General features: G+C 44.5%; 2 protein-coding genes across 2 annotated transcripts in view; both read left to right on the forward strand.

Moving 5' to 3' along the window:
• The window catches only part of LOC137675727 (adenosine 5'-monophosphoramidase HINT2-like), a 406,008-nt gene that overhangs the window by 328,929 nt on the left and 60,177 nt on the right, over positions 1–16,902 (forward strand).
• Positions 1–16,902, forward strand: part of LOC137675644 (3-ketoacyl-CoA thiolase, mitochondrial-like) — a 69,890-nt gene that overhangs the window by 25,957 nt on the left and 27,031 nt on the right. The window contains exon 12 of the mRNA XM_068421829.1: positions 3,537–3,600. Coding sequence (XP_068277930.1) covers positions 3,537–3,600 — 64 coding nt within the window. The remainder of the gene's footprint in view (positions 1–3,536; positions 3,601–16,902) is intronic.

Raw genomic sequence — 16,902 nt, forward strand, 5'->3', positions numbered from 1 at the left:
GCAAAAGATAAAGGACATTTTACAACCTTTAATGATGTCTTTGAAGTGCCTTTATGGGAGAAGATTGGTGACTCTCTCTGGAATGCGGTGTCAAGTGGTGATAAGGAAGCCTTTAAATTGTCTGCTACATGGAGGCTGGTTAGCGAAGCGTTAAAAGGAATAAAAGCAGAGAGAGAAGTCACACATACAGCTTTTATGGCTTTAGGACCGCAGACGTCTACTACCCCCTCACGGTTTGCGGGATCAAAACCTCCCACGGCCCCGGTGGCTGTACCGGTGGCAGCTCCTTTATCACCGTGGGTACGGACGGCTCCGAAAAAAGCTGAGGAGCGGGGAGCGAGTAAAATAGATACAGATCCATTAGAACCGGTAGTGCGCCCTAAAACACAAACTCGATTTGGACTAATTGATTCAGACGCTGAACAGGAGACTTGGCAGAAACCCCCTCCGAAACCCCCTCCTCCGCTCATTGATCTCTCTACGGATGAGGCTGAGCAGGAGGACAAGAAGGAGGGTAAACCTGCTTTGTATCCACCTTTAACGGATTCGCCGTTTACGGAGTCAGCAGTACCAGAGTCACAAGGACTTAAAGGACTGTTACCATCATGAAATGGACACGAACTTGACATGACAGAGCTTGGTAGACGACTGGAAGAATTAAAGACGGAATTGCAGCAGCATCGTTCAGCCAACGCCTCGGGACACGTGACTATGTCTCCCCCAAAACCCCCCTCTGTGTTCGGGACAAGTATTAGGGCCACCTCAACCTCCTTTACAACTCCCTACTCCACCTTTAGATCAGGGCGGGGGGGGAGGTTTGCGTCCATCTGGTAATGTGGGAGGTGAGGGAGAGGGTCAGCATCCGCCCGCGTATACAGGGGAAGGGGGGGAGGTGAGGGAGGAGTGAAATGGAAAGGGGTCATTCGAGATGCGTTATTAGAAGGAGTTATAATTCCACAAGCGTATCTGGTGATTGTGGGTGTGGGTCCTGAGGGGAGAAATATTTGGCAACTGTTAGATTGGAAAATTGTAAAAGAAGCATTGCCACTACAGTTAGCGAAGGACAACACAGGCGAGGACTGCAGGAAAGTTGTTGCAGGGATGGCAAATCGTAACCCCACCTTAACTGAGCTAATGGATGCTTGTGAGAAAGTAGGAACCACCACATTTCAGATGGAGCATTTAGCAAAAACTTTTGCGGCAGCAGTTAAGGTAGTTCATCGTTGTTATACATACGAACAGGAAGGTCACTTTAAGAAAAACTGCCTTAAGAAGTTGAAGCTGAGTGGGAGAGATAACTCTGTTTTGATGTGTCATTGCTGTGGGAAGCTGGGGCATTTTGTGAAGCTGTGCAGGTCTCAGTATAATGCTCAAGGTCAGCTGATAACAACCAGCTGCAGAGTACAGGGAAACTGGAGAAAAACGGGGGGGAGAACTGTGTGCTGACACAAATGAATCTTCCCAACCAGTTCCAGGCCTAAGCAGTTAACTCGCAGCCCGAACCGCAGGGAGCGCAGGACTGGTGTTTCCACACGGGGTTAACCTGTGCGGCTGCCAAGCCTTGGACCTGTGGCAAACAGGGATAATGCTAATGCTGATTGTCAAAAGATCATTGAAGCTTTACCTGGAAAAACAGATTTGAATGTTATGATAAAGGCATGTGCAAAAGTGGGTACTGTGGAACATAAGGCTCAAGTTATGGCTGCGGCCGTACTTGGGGCTTACGTCGTCACAATTGCAGTCTCTATTCCAATTGTTAGCAGGGGACACAACTTTAACAGCGCCACGACACACTACTTCAGAGGTACAGCAACTGATTACAGAAATAGAAAGCAGGCTACATTCCAAATTTGTACATCGTATTGATTTGAATCAGGAAATACAAATTATCACTTTGTTTGATAGGCAAATTCCATATGCAATAATTGGTCAATGGAATTCAGAATGATCAGATTCGTTACAGAGCTATTGGCACAGATTATTCATCAAAGGACGGATGCGATGTCGGGAGCTTGTGGCCAGAGATCCCTGCATCACTAACTGTTCCTATTGCAGCTCAATATTTTGAGTGGTGTGTGGCTAATAGCTTTGCTTTGCAAACAGCTATGGAGAATTTCTCGGGACAGGTTGTTTACCACTTGCCCTCCCATCCTGTTATAAAATTGAGTGCGGAATTTCCAATTGCCACAGGAGTGTGGTGCGCAGACACTCCTGTGGATGGAATTACCATTTTTACGGATGGATCTGGGAACAGAGGCAAGGCGGGCCTTGTCTGGTATTCTGATGGCAAGTGGGAATCTATGGTAGTACAACAAAAGGGTTCACCTCAGGTGGTAGAATTAGGAGCTGTATTAGAAGTATTTCAGAATTTTCCCATTCCCTTTAATTTGGTTACTGATTCAGCATATGTAGCTGGCATTATAAAGCAATTGGATAGATCTGTTATAGAGCATATATGTAATCAGTGTGTTTTTGAATTGCTGCGAGCTCTGTGGCAAGAAATTCAAATCCGAACTGCATTGTTTTATGTTTTATATGTAAGAAATCATACTAATTTGCCTGGGTTTATTGCAGAAGGCAATGCTCGAGTGGACTCTTTGGTTTCTGACCTTACAAATTCTACTACAATGACTGTACAGGTGCCGGACATTAAACAGGAAATCATAGAATGGGTTTTTCCACCTTTTCATCCTAAAACAACAACTTAAGACTGATAATGGACCAGCATACTGTTCACAGATTTTTCGTCAATTTTGTCAACTATGGGGTATTACACATGTCACCGGGATTCCTCATTCGCCTACGGGTCAGGCGATTGTGGAACGTGCTCATAGTACATTGAAACAGCTTCTGCAAAAACAAAAAGGGGGAGAAGTGACTGAACCTTCTGAGAGACTTGCAAAAGCTGTTTATGTACTTAACCATTTAACTTTAGCAGGAGATAAGGAGCGACCCCCAATTGTAATACATTGGGAGGCAGTTTGACAGGGAGCAAGCTATGTGAAAAACAAAGGCGAAGTGTGGTATAGGGAACCAGGTACTAACGAATGGTTGGGACCAGGGGAACTATTACTAATGGGTCGAGGTTATGCTTCTGTCTCTACAGGCGCAGGAGTACGGTGGATTGTCTCTAAAAGGATGGTTAGCAACATTATTAGAGGGAATAGTTTATGTAGTTGTGATTATAGTTATCATAGGGATCTGCGTGGGTTGTGTTAAGACAATCATTGAGAATAGTATATGGAAGTAGTGAGATAATAAATCTAACTACTTCCAAAAGGGGGAAATTGATACCAGATGGTTTAGCAACGGTTTAGCAAGAGTAGGCCTCAGAGTAGGCTCTAAAAGGCCTGATCTGTGTTACCTTTAAACAGAATCAGCTTTCCTGTCAGTAATTTTCCTTTCAGCTAGAATAATAGAGAATAACAGTATGTTCTGAAGTAAACTGCATGTTTTGTAGATAGAGTCTGCTTATAGGAATGTTTATAATAAGCGTTATCCTACTTGTGTTACCCTATTTGTTTGCATGTTTGCAGAAAACTGTGCAACAAATGGTCAATACAGCCTTTTTGGCACAACAACAGAGAGCAGGATTTATGGGTAATCAAGGCTGGCATTCTCTGACCGGGCTCTGCGAGACACAGGGAACCAGGTTTGAGAGTACCTGTGGGGGAAGCCGAAACAGCACCAGCCTCGACCTTCAGACGTGAGGAGTCATGACAGTACAGAGAGTCTGGTAAAGCGGCGGGGCGCCAAGAAAGATGAGGAACGGCAGCCGTTGCTGAGTGAAACAAAAGCTTTGAACAATGTGCTCATGATTAGCTTGCTTTTGCTTTGCATCCCAGGAGTTGCAGGGGAATCTTACTGGAGAACCTGGGCTCGGGATGTTGTATCCGCCAGCTACGCTTACGCTTTGACGCAAGGCTCCAGAATCAGCGATACACTTTACTTCGCATGACTTGAAGCATGGGGAGGGGGAAATGTAGGTAGATTAGGGTACGGCAACCGGAAAATCTCGGGCTGTAACGGAAGGTAGGCGTGGCGAAAGGAGCAGGATGTGCAAGTGTCGCGCGAGTTCGTACGGGACAAGACGACTATATAAGGCTGTTGCGCAGTTAAATAAACGCCATTTGTTGCATCCTCACATTGGTGTCTGTGCTCAATGGCCCTGGGGTGCGGATAGCCTCAGGCCAGTCAGCAACCGAACGGAGCTTGCCGCAGACAAGCGGCAACAGGCAGGTGTTGAACACAGAACAATACCCTACACAAACACCAGTATTTATTCTTTACTCCTATTTCTAAAAAAAAAGGTGAGATTCAGGTGCTGTATGCAAGGACCAGGGATGTCCTGTCTCTGGCCTCTGTACCTATAGCATTACGTCCTGGAGATGGGGAACTCCAAGTCCTGGTACTCTCTGCAGAAGTGTGTGCATTAGGCTCTTTGCTTCAGGGGGAAGCTGTGATCAGCTACGTACCCGAGCATAAGCCTGGTTTCTGTGTATGATTAGTCCCATTGCATCTAGTACAATTGCTTGCCTACTTAGAGTTAGGTGTGACTTTAGAAGATCAGTGAATGCAGGTTGATGTGACCGTGGCCCTTGTCCTTCGCTGCAGTATGTCTTTCAGCCTCCTCCAGGTACCTTCTCCCTTACCAGCACACGGAGCGTGAGTTCCTCTAGGGACTTCTTCCTAAGGTTGCAGTAACATGATGACCATGCACTAAAGCTGTCAGCAGCCAGGTTCTCAACAACTTCATATTGCTCAACGCTTTGTGTTTCATGAGCTGATGCTCTCTTCAAATGGCTTCCGGATATCTCAGTGGGGGACCTATGACTCTTGTGCTTCAAAGCAGGTCTGCTCCTTGCTCAAGTCTGTTTGTTTCCTGTGCTGGAGGGTTGGTCTCTGTCTTTATCCAACAGTGGCTGCCTTTTCTTGCTCTGCCCAGTACTGGGGTGGGAGGCAGGGTGATTGAGTGCCGTGGAAGAATGCGGTTGCAAGCCTAAAAATAGATGCCCTGAGAATCATTTTAGAGCCAATCAAACCCAAAGAATTTGCGGTATGTCGCTATCACCTGTGTAATTCCAGTGTAAATCACTGGCTTCTGAGATGGGAAGGATTTCACTGTGACTCTCCTAGGAAAGAAGAGGGAGCGGGGAGCGTCAGTGACTCCCATCAGTGCATGTGATGGAGAAGTAGCCTGGGGCTCTTACCATATGGGGATGTTCTCTTTTTCTTTTCTTGCTTCCTTTCCTTCCCTGTTCTCCCCTTGTGCACAGTACTTGTTGCTTAGACATTTATGCCATTAGGTGGTACAAACGTCTGGAGATAGCTAGGTAGCTAGAGCAAGAGTTAGCTGTGCCGCCGCTGGAATGGGCCTCTCCATGAGATTGCTACAGGTGTGGTGAACTTACTCTCATACCTCAGCCTGCTTCTCAAGGACTGCCAGCAGAAGCAAGATTTTTTGTGTATCAGGAGATTCTTCAATTCAGTTTGATGTTGGTGAGCCCCTATTGTTCTTGTCTCTCATCCATGGATCTCAAGAACATACTGCATAAGAAAAATAAGTACAAGGGACATTTGGAAGCAAGATGCAGAACTGCAGAAGCACAGCACAAGCACCCAAAGGCTGGATTCCCAAGCTCCTGTCCTTCTCGCTCGTTCTTCTACCTGCTGCTTTCCTCAACATATTCCCTTGTGCAAAGCTTGAGCTGAAGTCAGTAGGTTGCAGCCTTTGGGCCTTGGGTCAAGCTCCAGATAGAATTCAGGAGCAGAGCTATTAGGTCAACTCTTGGCTAAAAGTTGAAGAGTAGAAAATTATTTTTTCTGTGAAACAAAGTACATTCAACTTCTGAAATGACTCCCTGTGCGAGAGAGCTCGTTAAACTATTTTATACTACTGATAGTACCAGGATAGATGCCCAGCACAATGCTGTAGCACATTGCATAAAATGGATGTCAGAATCCAGCATATTTTAAATAATTAATCAAAACCTGACTTTCAAATTCATGGCCCTGCTCTCATTTTCCATTCCAACCCTGAAGTTTATCCTCACACCAGGCTTGCTAGATGGTTGTTTCCCAATCTGGACCTGAGCAATTGAAGACTGCTGTTGACATTGGCCAATAACAGGTTACAGGTGGGGAGCTCCATGGTGTGATCCAACACCTGACATTCAAATCAGTCACATGCAGCATCACCAGCTGAAACAGCTCCTGATCTACTTGTGATAAAGGGTCCCAGGCCAACAAAGGAGGTATTTAATGACCAGGATCCTCAGCCCCTAGAAATGGGGATGTAGCTATTGCAATGTGGATTTAAGAGCACATGTAGGTCCTTACTGTTTTGTGTAACTGTGTGATTTATCCTGACCTGGTGCTTGAGCCCTACTGTATTTCTTTGTGTAGTGTAACTGCTGTGTGAGCACATAGTCTGAATCCCAGATGAGGTAAGGTAAGGTTATGTTGGTGTGTGTCGCATTCACAAAGTCTAATTAAGTAATGAGCCTTCTTAGCAGTTGCTGCACAAATGCATTTGTCCAGTCTGGTGTTTGTCCTAGGGGAAGTTTTATTTCTTTGTAAACTTATGATTTGTGAGCCCTGTTGAGGCTAGTAGAGGGGTCAGTTTGGCATGTTTTGAAGTGACTATCAAATGTTTAAAGCATGTGTTTGATATAAATAAAATCCTTTAGGTTAACAACCACCATAAATATGCTGAAGTTTTATTAAGGTATTTGTTAAACTGCTAGAAAACTTGCAACTGGAGCTCCCCCTGCCCTGTTCTAGCCATGAAAGTTTGTGATTGAAAAACAAAGGGAGGACTCTTCCCAGGGAAAACCATGTTCTAGTGATGGCAACTATATTTTTAAAAACACTTTATGTGATGTGTGGAGCTGCTTGTTGCATGTGTGTATGTAGTGCTGATGGTTTGATGGCCATGCTGGGAAGGAGTAAATGAGATCCCTCTCCTCCTATTTCAGGTCTCAATGGTTAGATGATAGAAGCACAATTATGCACTTATAGGAATGTAGTTGCTAAACTTGATTGGGACTTAGTCTCAACCCTAAGGTTACATGGTGGGAGTGCAGTTTAGTGCTAGAAAAAGGAAAACTATGTGTGACTTTAAAGGACAGTTGGTCTCCTTCCTTGCCCTCCAGGGAGATGTCTCAGATGTACTGCTTGCAGCGTGCCTTAGGATGCAAGCCCTTCCAGCCTGCTGTCTCCCTATGGGCTAGGGTTAAACCTACTCATCTTACTGTGGGACAGCCAAAAAAATGTGAGTACTAAAGCTTGTACCATTCATGAAAAATGGGGAAAGAAAGGCTTAATTCTCTCTTTCTTATGAGACACAGAATTACACCACTGTCAGTACTCAGAGCTGGATTTGTGGTAGTCCCCTCTCACCTGTGTATGATTACTAAAGACAGAGCAAATGTGCAGGACTCAGGATCAGCCTGTGGTATAAGGCATGGCCATTCTCCTGGGTTTGACCTCTTTATTCTGTTTTGTAGATGTGCTTAAAACACTTCAAAATGGCAGAAGTGCCTGTCAAGACAGTATTACTCTGCTGTAATACACTTGAGGTTTCAACAGCATGACCTGGACAAACTTTTCCTCAGAGAAGTGGATTCTCCTGTTGTTTATTTTGGACTGTATTTGGGCTTGGTCTTTGGTCTTAGCAGCAAGCTCTCTGGCAGGCGATGCGCACTGATTATACCTGCTCCATCACCACCTACAGCTCCTTCGCTTGTCAGCTGGTGTGAGGTCTTCTGCAGGCTGGATGGCTGGGGGATGTTCATCAGGGACTGAATGTGCTGGGGCTGTTGCCTTCAGCCAAGCAGAGCAGCAAGGAGAGGTCAGGATGTGCTGTAGAGTTTTCACAGCTGGCAGAGGCTCTTTGGGATGATCTAGAAGATCAGTTATATCCCTCAAGATGCCCTGAATTGCTTCTGTAGCTGCTCTTATAGGGCTGTTTCATGCAGCCAGTGAGGCTAGACTGTGCATAGCCATCGTTTGTCCACATTAGCATTCCCAAAACTGCCTCTGAAAAGGCCCAGCTGGTGTTTGCAGAAGAGGTGACTATCTCAGGTATACTTTGTGCTCAGGAACCTGCTATATCTTGCATGACTGGACTGTGACAAGGTGCAGCACCCGTGAAAGCTGTGTGTCCCTGCAGTCACATCCCATGGCTGATCACAGGCAGACACAATGGCCTGAGACGCCACTTAAGAGGGCTCCAGCATCTCCTCCTCCAAAGAGATGGGATCAGTGGTGGGCTGAGCTTTGCCCAAGGTCTTGCTGATGCCTGCCACTGGGCTGGGGCTCTGCTGCAGAAAACCAGCCTTGGATGAGGCCATCCACCACCTGAAGACTAGACATGGAGATACCTGGCAAATACAGTTTATGAACCGTGGGTTTGCAGTGTTCAACAGTGCTTGTGGTCTGGAGTTAATGTTTTTTTTTCTCCACTCATTTCAATGGGACTGAGGTCAGGGTCCCTACACAGCTTTTTGGATGAGTGGATGTCTGCTGGGGCTTCAGGGTTCATAGAAGCTTATTGTCATCCAAGAGATGTAGTTACGTTTGTGTTCAACTTATTTTGCATGTGTTATGCAACCAATTCTGCAAATTTCGTTTCCACTCACGGGGGTTCTCAAGAAGTGGAAGTGAGGGTGACAAGCGGGTCTTGAGGGACAGTGCTGTTAGGAGGTGGTAGACTGCATGGTGATGCAAGCAACAGTCATGAGGGGTTTGGTGAGTGAAAGAAGGTGATAAAGGATTTTTACTTATTGAAAAACTTGTGTTGTACAAATCTGCTTTAAATTTTGTTGAGGAGGATTTTAGTACTCGAATTAGGAACAGGTAATACTTTTAACAGCCTTTACAATGGCCCTTATTTTAGCATTCGTGCTATTTATGCTACAGTTCCACTGTGTTAGCCCTTGCTTATACTTAATGCAAAAATCTCAGCATGGGGAAACACATGGATGCGGCAAAGGTAGGGAAAGCTTAAAGGATTTTATAGATCTTCTCAGTACCCCAAAGGTTCTCTAGTAAATCATAGTTAAAGCTTTAGGCATCAAAGGAAAACACGCTACAGCCAGCTCCTTCCAGCTGGCTCGCTGTGCTTGGGCAGTGACACATCCACCCAGAGTGGGATTTTTTTTTTTTTGTGGGTTACACCTCTCAGAAGACTTGACTGTGGTATTGGTGTCTGGTTCGGATTTTCTCCATCCAGGGAAGACATGTCTGAGTTGTGGATTTGGCTCAGGCTCCTTGCAACATGCAGACAGCTCTCTGCAAGCCTGTCACTTTTGGTATGATTTCAATTTAACCGTGTTTCTTCTGAAACACTGGCTTACAGAAAGGATTTCCTTTTATGCTGCCGGTTATATTGCACCAAGCTCAACCTGGGTTGGGAAATTTAATGCTGGTCTTGTAAAACAGCTTCCACTTGCCTCTGATTACAACAGAAGATAAACCACGCAGCAACAGGAAACACAAAACGCTTGTAACGGGGTGAAGAAAGGCAGAAAGAAGTACAAGCCACCAAGAAATGTGAAAAAAAGAGAGGAATTTGCAGCTGAACACCATCCCCGGAAGGTGCAGGAGGACTGGGCAGTGGTTCCATGCATCTGGTACGACTGAGGTCAGGCTTGCTGGAGCTGCGCTTAAGCAGTCAGGCAGTGTGCTCTCTCATTTGGGATGTGTGCATATCTCGCCTTGCCTCCCTCCGGCATCATCTGCAGCCTCTGACTGAGATTGGCTGCTGTTGAGTCAGCCCATATTTTACTAGAGGGAAACTTGAGAACTCACCAAGCCCAAATGTCAAATGCTGCTTAGTCAGATGAATAGCAGCAGTCACCAGCAGCCAGCCTGGGCTCTTTCCACATTTCATCAGGGGCAGCATTTTGCATCTAAGCTTTGATTCTCAATGTAACATGGAGGAAAAAAAAAAAAAGCTTGTGTGGAGTTGGCAGCGTGCATGGAAAACCAGCATGTGCCGTGTAACAAAAAAAAAAGTGGATGAGCTTCTTTCCTGCTTTGCTCCCCGTGCACCTTTCCCTGACAGCTGGATGCCAAATATGCAACCAGTAAAGGGCAAAGCCCTCCATTGCAAACATTATATTGGGTTTTGCTCCAGCAATAAAAATAGGGGCTCCTTTCCAGGACTTCTTCCCAAGTGTTAACCCTGCAGCCCCCCCTTACATCTCTAAATGTCTCCTGGTTGCACTCACTCATCCAGAAAGGCTTTTCTGGCAGCTGGGGGTTGTATTGTTGCTCACACGCTTGCTGGAGCACCCTGCACACACCTACGCTACCACACCATACCTTTGGGGTGATGTTAGTGGGACCCCCTTTGCTTCAGGTGCCCAACTAAAAGTGTGGGGGTCATGCAGGGTGCCGCTGTCGGGAGGAGAAGCTGGTTTGGTCAGGCTCTGCTCTCCTCTGGGTGCAATGAAAAGTGCTCTCAGGCTGGAGGTCACAGACAAATTTAAACTCTATTTTTGTTTTTTTTTTTCTTCCTTTTCTCCCTCATTGGACCTTTTTCTGGATTTGACTATAACTCCTGCATTTGAACTTCAGTTATGCTTGTTTGAATGCTTTCAGAGTGTGCCTTTGCAGGGCAATGCTGCTCTGGTAGGGGTCAGCAGTATCAAACAATAAAGATATCACAAGCAATTAATCTCAGCAAAGGAGTTGAGAGTGCAAGCACCGTGCTTGCTTCCATGTTTGCCTCTCCTTTTGAACCAAAGCGACTGGATGCTGGCGTGCTTTCCTGGAGGATGCTGGATGTGCTGCCAGCCAGCACGACAGGTCGCTCTGGTCGACTACCGCAGCACCTCTGAGTCGTCCTGACCTCCCCAAACCTCTGGGCAGCAGCAGCAGAGGACTAAACTACCCTTCCAGAATTACAACTGTGATTTTTCTAGGGACTCCAGCGAGCTTTGGATTTGAGCCATGCATTCAGGAGCTGTGCTGAGGGTAAGATACCTCTGGTTTAATTTTAGCCCTCTATTTAAGTTTGGCACTCGAGTGCTTTCTACAACCTCTGGGGAGGGAGAAAGGGAGACCTGTACATAGCAGCTATTTTAATCTGAGTTAAAGAAGCCGCCAAGATGACTATCAGCTGTTTAATTTTTAGATGGCTTCTGTTAGGGGAAATTAATCCCTTCCTTTGCATCCGCCACTTGCGGAATATAGATGCTAATGTCTGCTAAATACTTTCAGCTCTTCCTTTCTCCTTGCAGGGGTGGGAATGCAGGGCGAGCTGTGCTTTTTGGAAATGTGAAATTCTAGAGTTATAATGAGCTTTCTGGAAGTTTTTCTGGTATGTCTTATTTCAATAGAGATGCATGTTCCAGGAATTTTTTTTTCTACATATTCCAATGGGGTTAGTTTACTGCAAGCTCTTGTTTTGTTTCTAAAACCTTTTAAATGTGGAATATCAACTCTTAATTCTGCAGTCATGTGCTGTATCCTATTTAATAATGTCTGGCTTGCTTAAAGAAAAAAGAGCATGGATGTTTGCAGACTCCAGTAAGTGTTTCCAGGGATAATGTCTCCCTGTAACTGTGGCCTCCCATTAGAAAGCAATTGTGAAGGGGTAGATGTTTGAGGAGAGCTGATACCTGCTCTGAGAGCAGCAACAGACACTGAAGTAGACGTGTTTGAGTAGGAGCAGATGGCAATATGTGATCTGTGTATTTTGGTATTTGAGCATTGGCGTCGTTCAATTATTACAACTCACCTTCTCTACTATTACTTAACGTTTGGCCAATTCTTCTACCCAACCGTCTCCTTGAAGAATCCTCAAAGGCTTCCACAGGGCAGAAGAACATCGGTGAGCAATGCATTTTCTACAAATGAGGGCTAATCAACCCATTCCCCTGGAAAATATTATATTAAAAGACAGAGGGATTTTGTGCATTAACCCTGTCACTGGGAAGCTGAAATTTTGGGGCTGCATCATGAAATCCCAGCAAGTTTATCATCAACTTAAGCCAGCTGTGAGCGTGGTATCTGTATTTAGCCTCCAGCTTTAAGAGCAGCAGGATAATGTTCTTGCCTTCAGAGACTGTTTTGTTTTGTTTTTTTTTTTTTAATAAAAAGGCCATGATTGGTGAAATCTAAGCTTTTACACAGAAAATAAAGTGTTGCAATTGGCAATGTAAATAGCATGCTGTGTTTCTGCACATTCAAGTAGAAACTGCTTGCACGGAGCTGCCAAATGATGCATGAAGTCTCCTTGTTACAAGAAATCAAGGAGAAATAAAAATATTTCTGATTTATTGGAAGGAAAATATAATGAAGATGTGATAGAAAAAGGTTGCAAAAAATATCCATCTCTATCATCTTTAAAAATCAGGTATTTTACATGTGTTAAGTATATATATGAAGTTTCATTCACAATTTTTTTAGTATAGAAATACCTTCTGCATCTCTTCATGGAAATAACAGATCTGTTGGCACAAACCTTATCAGCAGGTTCAGAAACGTGGACCAAGTTTTCCAGAATGGATTACCTCTTCCTCTAAAAAAAGCTTTTAAGTTCATAAATAAGTAACTAGATATATATTAGATATCAGAGCACTTGGTAGCTCTGATAAATACTACATTTAATACTGCGAGGTGTCTTTTGAAATAATATATATACAAGTACTTAGAAAGGTGTATGGCCTCTCATAACCGGTAGATGTGACTTCTTGAGTGCGTTGGGATTCATTTACTCAAGGTTTTTCAGATAGTTTCTGAATTCTGATTATTTCTGTTGATAGTAAAATAAGTGATCTTCAAGAAATTCTGAAATCATTTAAAGAATTTCTTTTTTTTTTTTTTTTAAATATTGTTCTTGAACTCACTTCTTGACAGATGGGGAGAATTATTTTTGATTAAAATAATACAAATACAACCTATTTGATGCTGTGATCCCAGGAAACATCCAGGGGCAATTGCCATCATGGCATATGACTGTCTTGTGTCTTTTAAACAAGGGGTTTTGTCCTGGTTTGGCCTAAACCAGGCCGATTTTCCTTTCAGTGATTTTTACTTTCAGCTAAGTCTCCTCTAAGTAACTGCACTTTCTGAAACTAACTGCATGTTTGCAGACAGTGTCTGCTTCCAGGACTGATAACGCTCAAAGTTTGTAGTTATCACTGAGGCACTGGTAGGGATGTTGTGCAGTAAGGCTCTTGCTGTACTTGTTCTTAGAGAAACCAAGGTCACTGCTGAATTCCTCACGGCTTACAAATGAAGAGCCGAAGGGGGGTCGCAGCTGCAGTGGGGAGCAGACAGGGCAGGTGACCCAAAATTGACCAACGAGGGTATTCCATCCCATACACGTCATTCTCGGTATAAAGCGGGGGGATCACGAGGGTCTCGCTCTCTTTCTGCTATGGCCGGTGTCCAAGGAGGACTCCGTCTGTTTTCCTGCTGCCCCCGATCCCGATCCGTGCATTCCTGAATCCAGCTCTCGACCGTCGCTAGGCCCAGCCTGGGCCTTCCCGGAGCCTGCCCTGCAGTGCCGGTGGTGACGTGGCTGACTTCAGGGGAGCTCAATCTTGGTTTTGTATATATATATTTGTATATATTTGATTATTTTTATTATTATTATTATACTCTTTTTCATTATTATAGTTTATTAAAACTGTTTTAACTTTCCAACCCGGAAGTCTCTCTCCCTTTTCCCTTTCCCTTTGGGGGGAGGGGGGGGGGATAACAGAGGGCATCTGCCACAGGTTTAATAGCTGGCCCAGCTTTAAAACCGTGACAGTTTTGCATACAGCAAATATAGCTTCTGCCAAGACAGGAAACACTGGGGAGGGTTCAGCATGAATAAATGGGAACACATGAAGGAAAAATAAGTCGTTCATTTTCCATAGGTGCTCCAACAGGAAATCTGAAAGTTTCTTGGCATTGCTGCCATCCAGCACTTATTCCTGTGGTTTGGCTTCTTCTCATGTCTCTGCTACCAGGAGGTGTGGAGTGTAATGCTGATGGGAAAGGGAGAAACTTGTGTGGCTTTGAGTGGTGCTAGTGGGGGAAGAGTGATAAAGTCTGTGATAGTACTAAGAAATTAGATTTTTAAATGGGGAGGGAGAATAGAGGAAAATTGAGCTCTGGTTACTGATGCTCAAGGAAGGTTGAGTTGCACCTAGGAGCAAGAAGCCAAGTAACTGGGCTTGTGGCATTCTTGAGTATGAGCTCTTGGAGATGAAAGGGGCAGTGATGAATCAAGAGGAGGGGAGGAAAAAGTCTCAAGTAGGTAGAAGTGGAGAAGCAGTGTCTGCATTTCAGTGTTGAGTCCCCTTGCTAGGAGCATCACAACTGTTAGTCTGCAAAGGAAAAATTTCCACCAGCCCAGGGAGTGAGGGGGGGAGAGGAGCTGGGAGATGCTGAGTGCAAAAATGGAGCAGGTAACCTTTCATTTCTGTATTGCAGAGGTGTGGTACATGAGAGAAAAAAGCTTGAGTCAGCAACTTTATCACAGATACTTTTATAACCTTGGTATGAAGAAGTCTTGCAATGGAGTCTAGAATAAGTAAAAGAATGCTGAGCTGATCCCAGATTCCTTGTGCTTAGGTATGTGTCACCAAAGCCGTATTTTTGTGTGAAGGAAAGGATTAGAGAGTTACAGATGGAGGGAAATTATATAAAGACCCATAGCAGCATTGTGCTTGTTACCCGTCTCACCAGGATGTGCCTGTGTTCTAACAGTGACGACTAAAGAACTGAGATAAAAGCTGAGCCTAAACAAGATTTCCCGACTAAAACAAATTCAAATCACAGATAAATAGATAGTTATTTTGAGTGCCAATCCCTGTAACTCGGTCTGGAAACTGAGAGTCATTCTGGGCTCTTTCCCATTTGCTCATTAACAGGAATAATCCCACGGATGGGTCTTCATCGCTGCCTCTGGTGAGGTATGAACCGCAGAGGGAAATGAGCCAGTGAATAATACAGGAATGAAAATTAGCACCGATTCCTCCCCATTAGTACAGTTACACATTGCAGTCGTATCTTTGAAGTAAGAAGTTGCTGCTTGTACTGAGACGCCTTCTTTTTCTAATCCTATCCAAATTTTAGCACGTGGGCTTGCTCCAATGTTGGGACAGAGCTGAAACTCATCATTAGTTTCAGAAAGTGCTTTGAGACAGCCAAAACCAGGGCTGCAATAATGGCGTGGTTATGGCTTTTTTTGTTTTGGATCAGGATCTGAACTGTTTAATTCCTGCTGTCTCTAACCCACTGCACAAAATGTGCATCAGGTTTTTGGAAACAGGCTCTATTCATGCAGGAAACTAGGGATTAAGTATGTATGTAATGTAGGAAATATGTAAAAATACCTAAACTGAGAGAACCTTGTGGCTAACTGAGACCAGCTACCATTTGTGTTGGGCTGTAATCTCATACACCTGCATTTATGGACCTATCCATCTGCTTGCTAGCAGTAGTTACGGGCTAACTCTTTTTGGATCTACTACCCACTCTTAAGATATGTTTGGTCTTGCCAAAGTCTTTTTAGGGCTTGATCGTATCGTGGGATGGCAGGGTATGTGAAGTAAGCCTTGGCATAGGCTACGACTTGCACCCATCATACCTTATACCAGTCAAACCTGCTTGTGCACCCATCCTCCCCGGGGCCAGTTGGGGACTGGTGGAGGCATATTCCCACGTAAGGCAATACGGATCGCTGGTGCAGTGTTATCGTGATGGAGGAGCTCCAGGCTATGTCAGGAATCCTCCTCTTTGGTGGCTGAAAATACCAAGGTTACTTTCTTGATGACAGCTGATTTCCTAGTTTGAATTTAGGGATTGAGATCACTGTAGGCAATGGGTGAATTTTATTTTTAATGCAGCTGCAGGGAAAAAGGCTGTGCTCTGCACTTTCCCTAGAGAACTTTACTTTGTGGAGATGTTTTTAAATAATGTAGGTTTTATTCTGGACTCCACCAAAACTATTAGTCCTTCTGGTGTTGATAAGATGAGAAACCCCAAGAGAGAGATCACTCAGCCCTCTCTGACTATGAGATTTCTGTGATTCACTTGACATCAATCGATACCTTCCTGTTCATGAGTATTGCAACTTATGGATATGAGGGGGAACCTCTGCCCATACAGCCTCCATCCTTGGAGACTTCTGTGACTCAGCTGGATAAAGCCCTGAGCAACCTGGTTTGACTTCATAGCTGACCTTGCTTTGAGTAGGGATTTGGGCTGGAGACCTCCTGAGGCCCATTCCAACCTAAATCATCCTATGAGCCTAATGTTGAGGTTGCTAGATGAGCTTGGTAATTAGCTCTGGGTCTTTCCCTGGTGAACAGCTGCTCATTTCAAATTTGTATGGTTTGGAAACTAGCTTTCTATTTCTTGTATGTTATCCAAAAGAGAGGAAAAACCCACGTTCCTGTGAGCACTGCAACTAGGAAACCTGATTTCCTATGGTTTTGTGTCTTGAGGTTGATTGACTTTGGTGTTTAAGAAAGTATGAACTCTGATTGAAAGCTTTCTGATGGTCAAGGTGTTTTAAGGGGTCTCTGGGGTGTGTGTTTCTCCTATATTTAATAGGATATGGACCCATAGATTGATTCTTACTCTGAGTGGGTACACTTACAGGGTCTTGTTTTCTCTCTCTGTTCTCCCCAACACAAACTTTCAGAAACCTTGTAGAAAAACTAATTCCTTGAGATGGCTCCTTCTTTGTCCAACTTGCTTAAAAACTTGCCAACATGAGGAATGGTGGAGGGAGAGGGGTCCTAAACTGCTTGTCTACGTTCACATGGAAAGCAGAGCTGCAGACAAGCCCCAGATCTTTTGGGCCCTCTTATGTCCTTGGTTTAGGATATAATAGACACTGACCTCTTTGAAAATGTGACCCTTATTCAGGTTTGTATGTGAGAGCTG

Source organism: Nyctibius grandis, chromosome W, assembly GCF_013368605.1.
Source record: "Nyctibius grandis isolate bNycGra1 chromosome W, bNycGra1.pri, whole genome shotgun sequence".
NCBI classification, from domain to species: domain Eukaryota; kingdom Metazoa; phylum Chordata; class Aves; order Nyctibiiformes; family Nyctibiidae; genus Nyctibius; species Nyctibius grandis.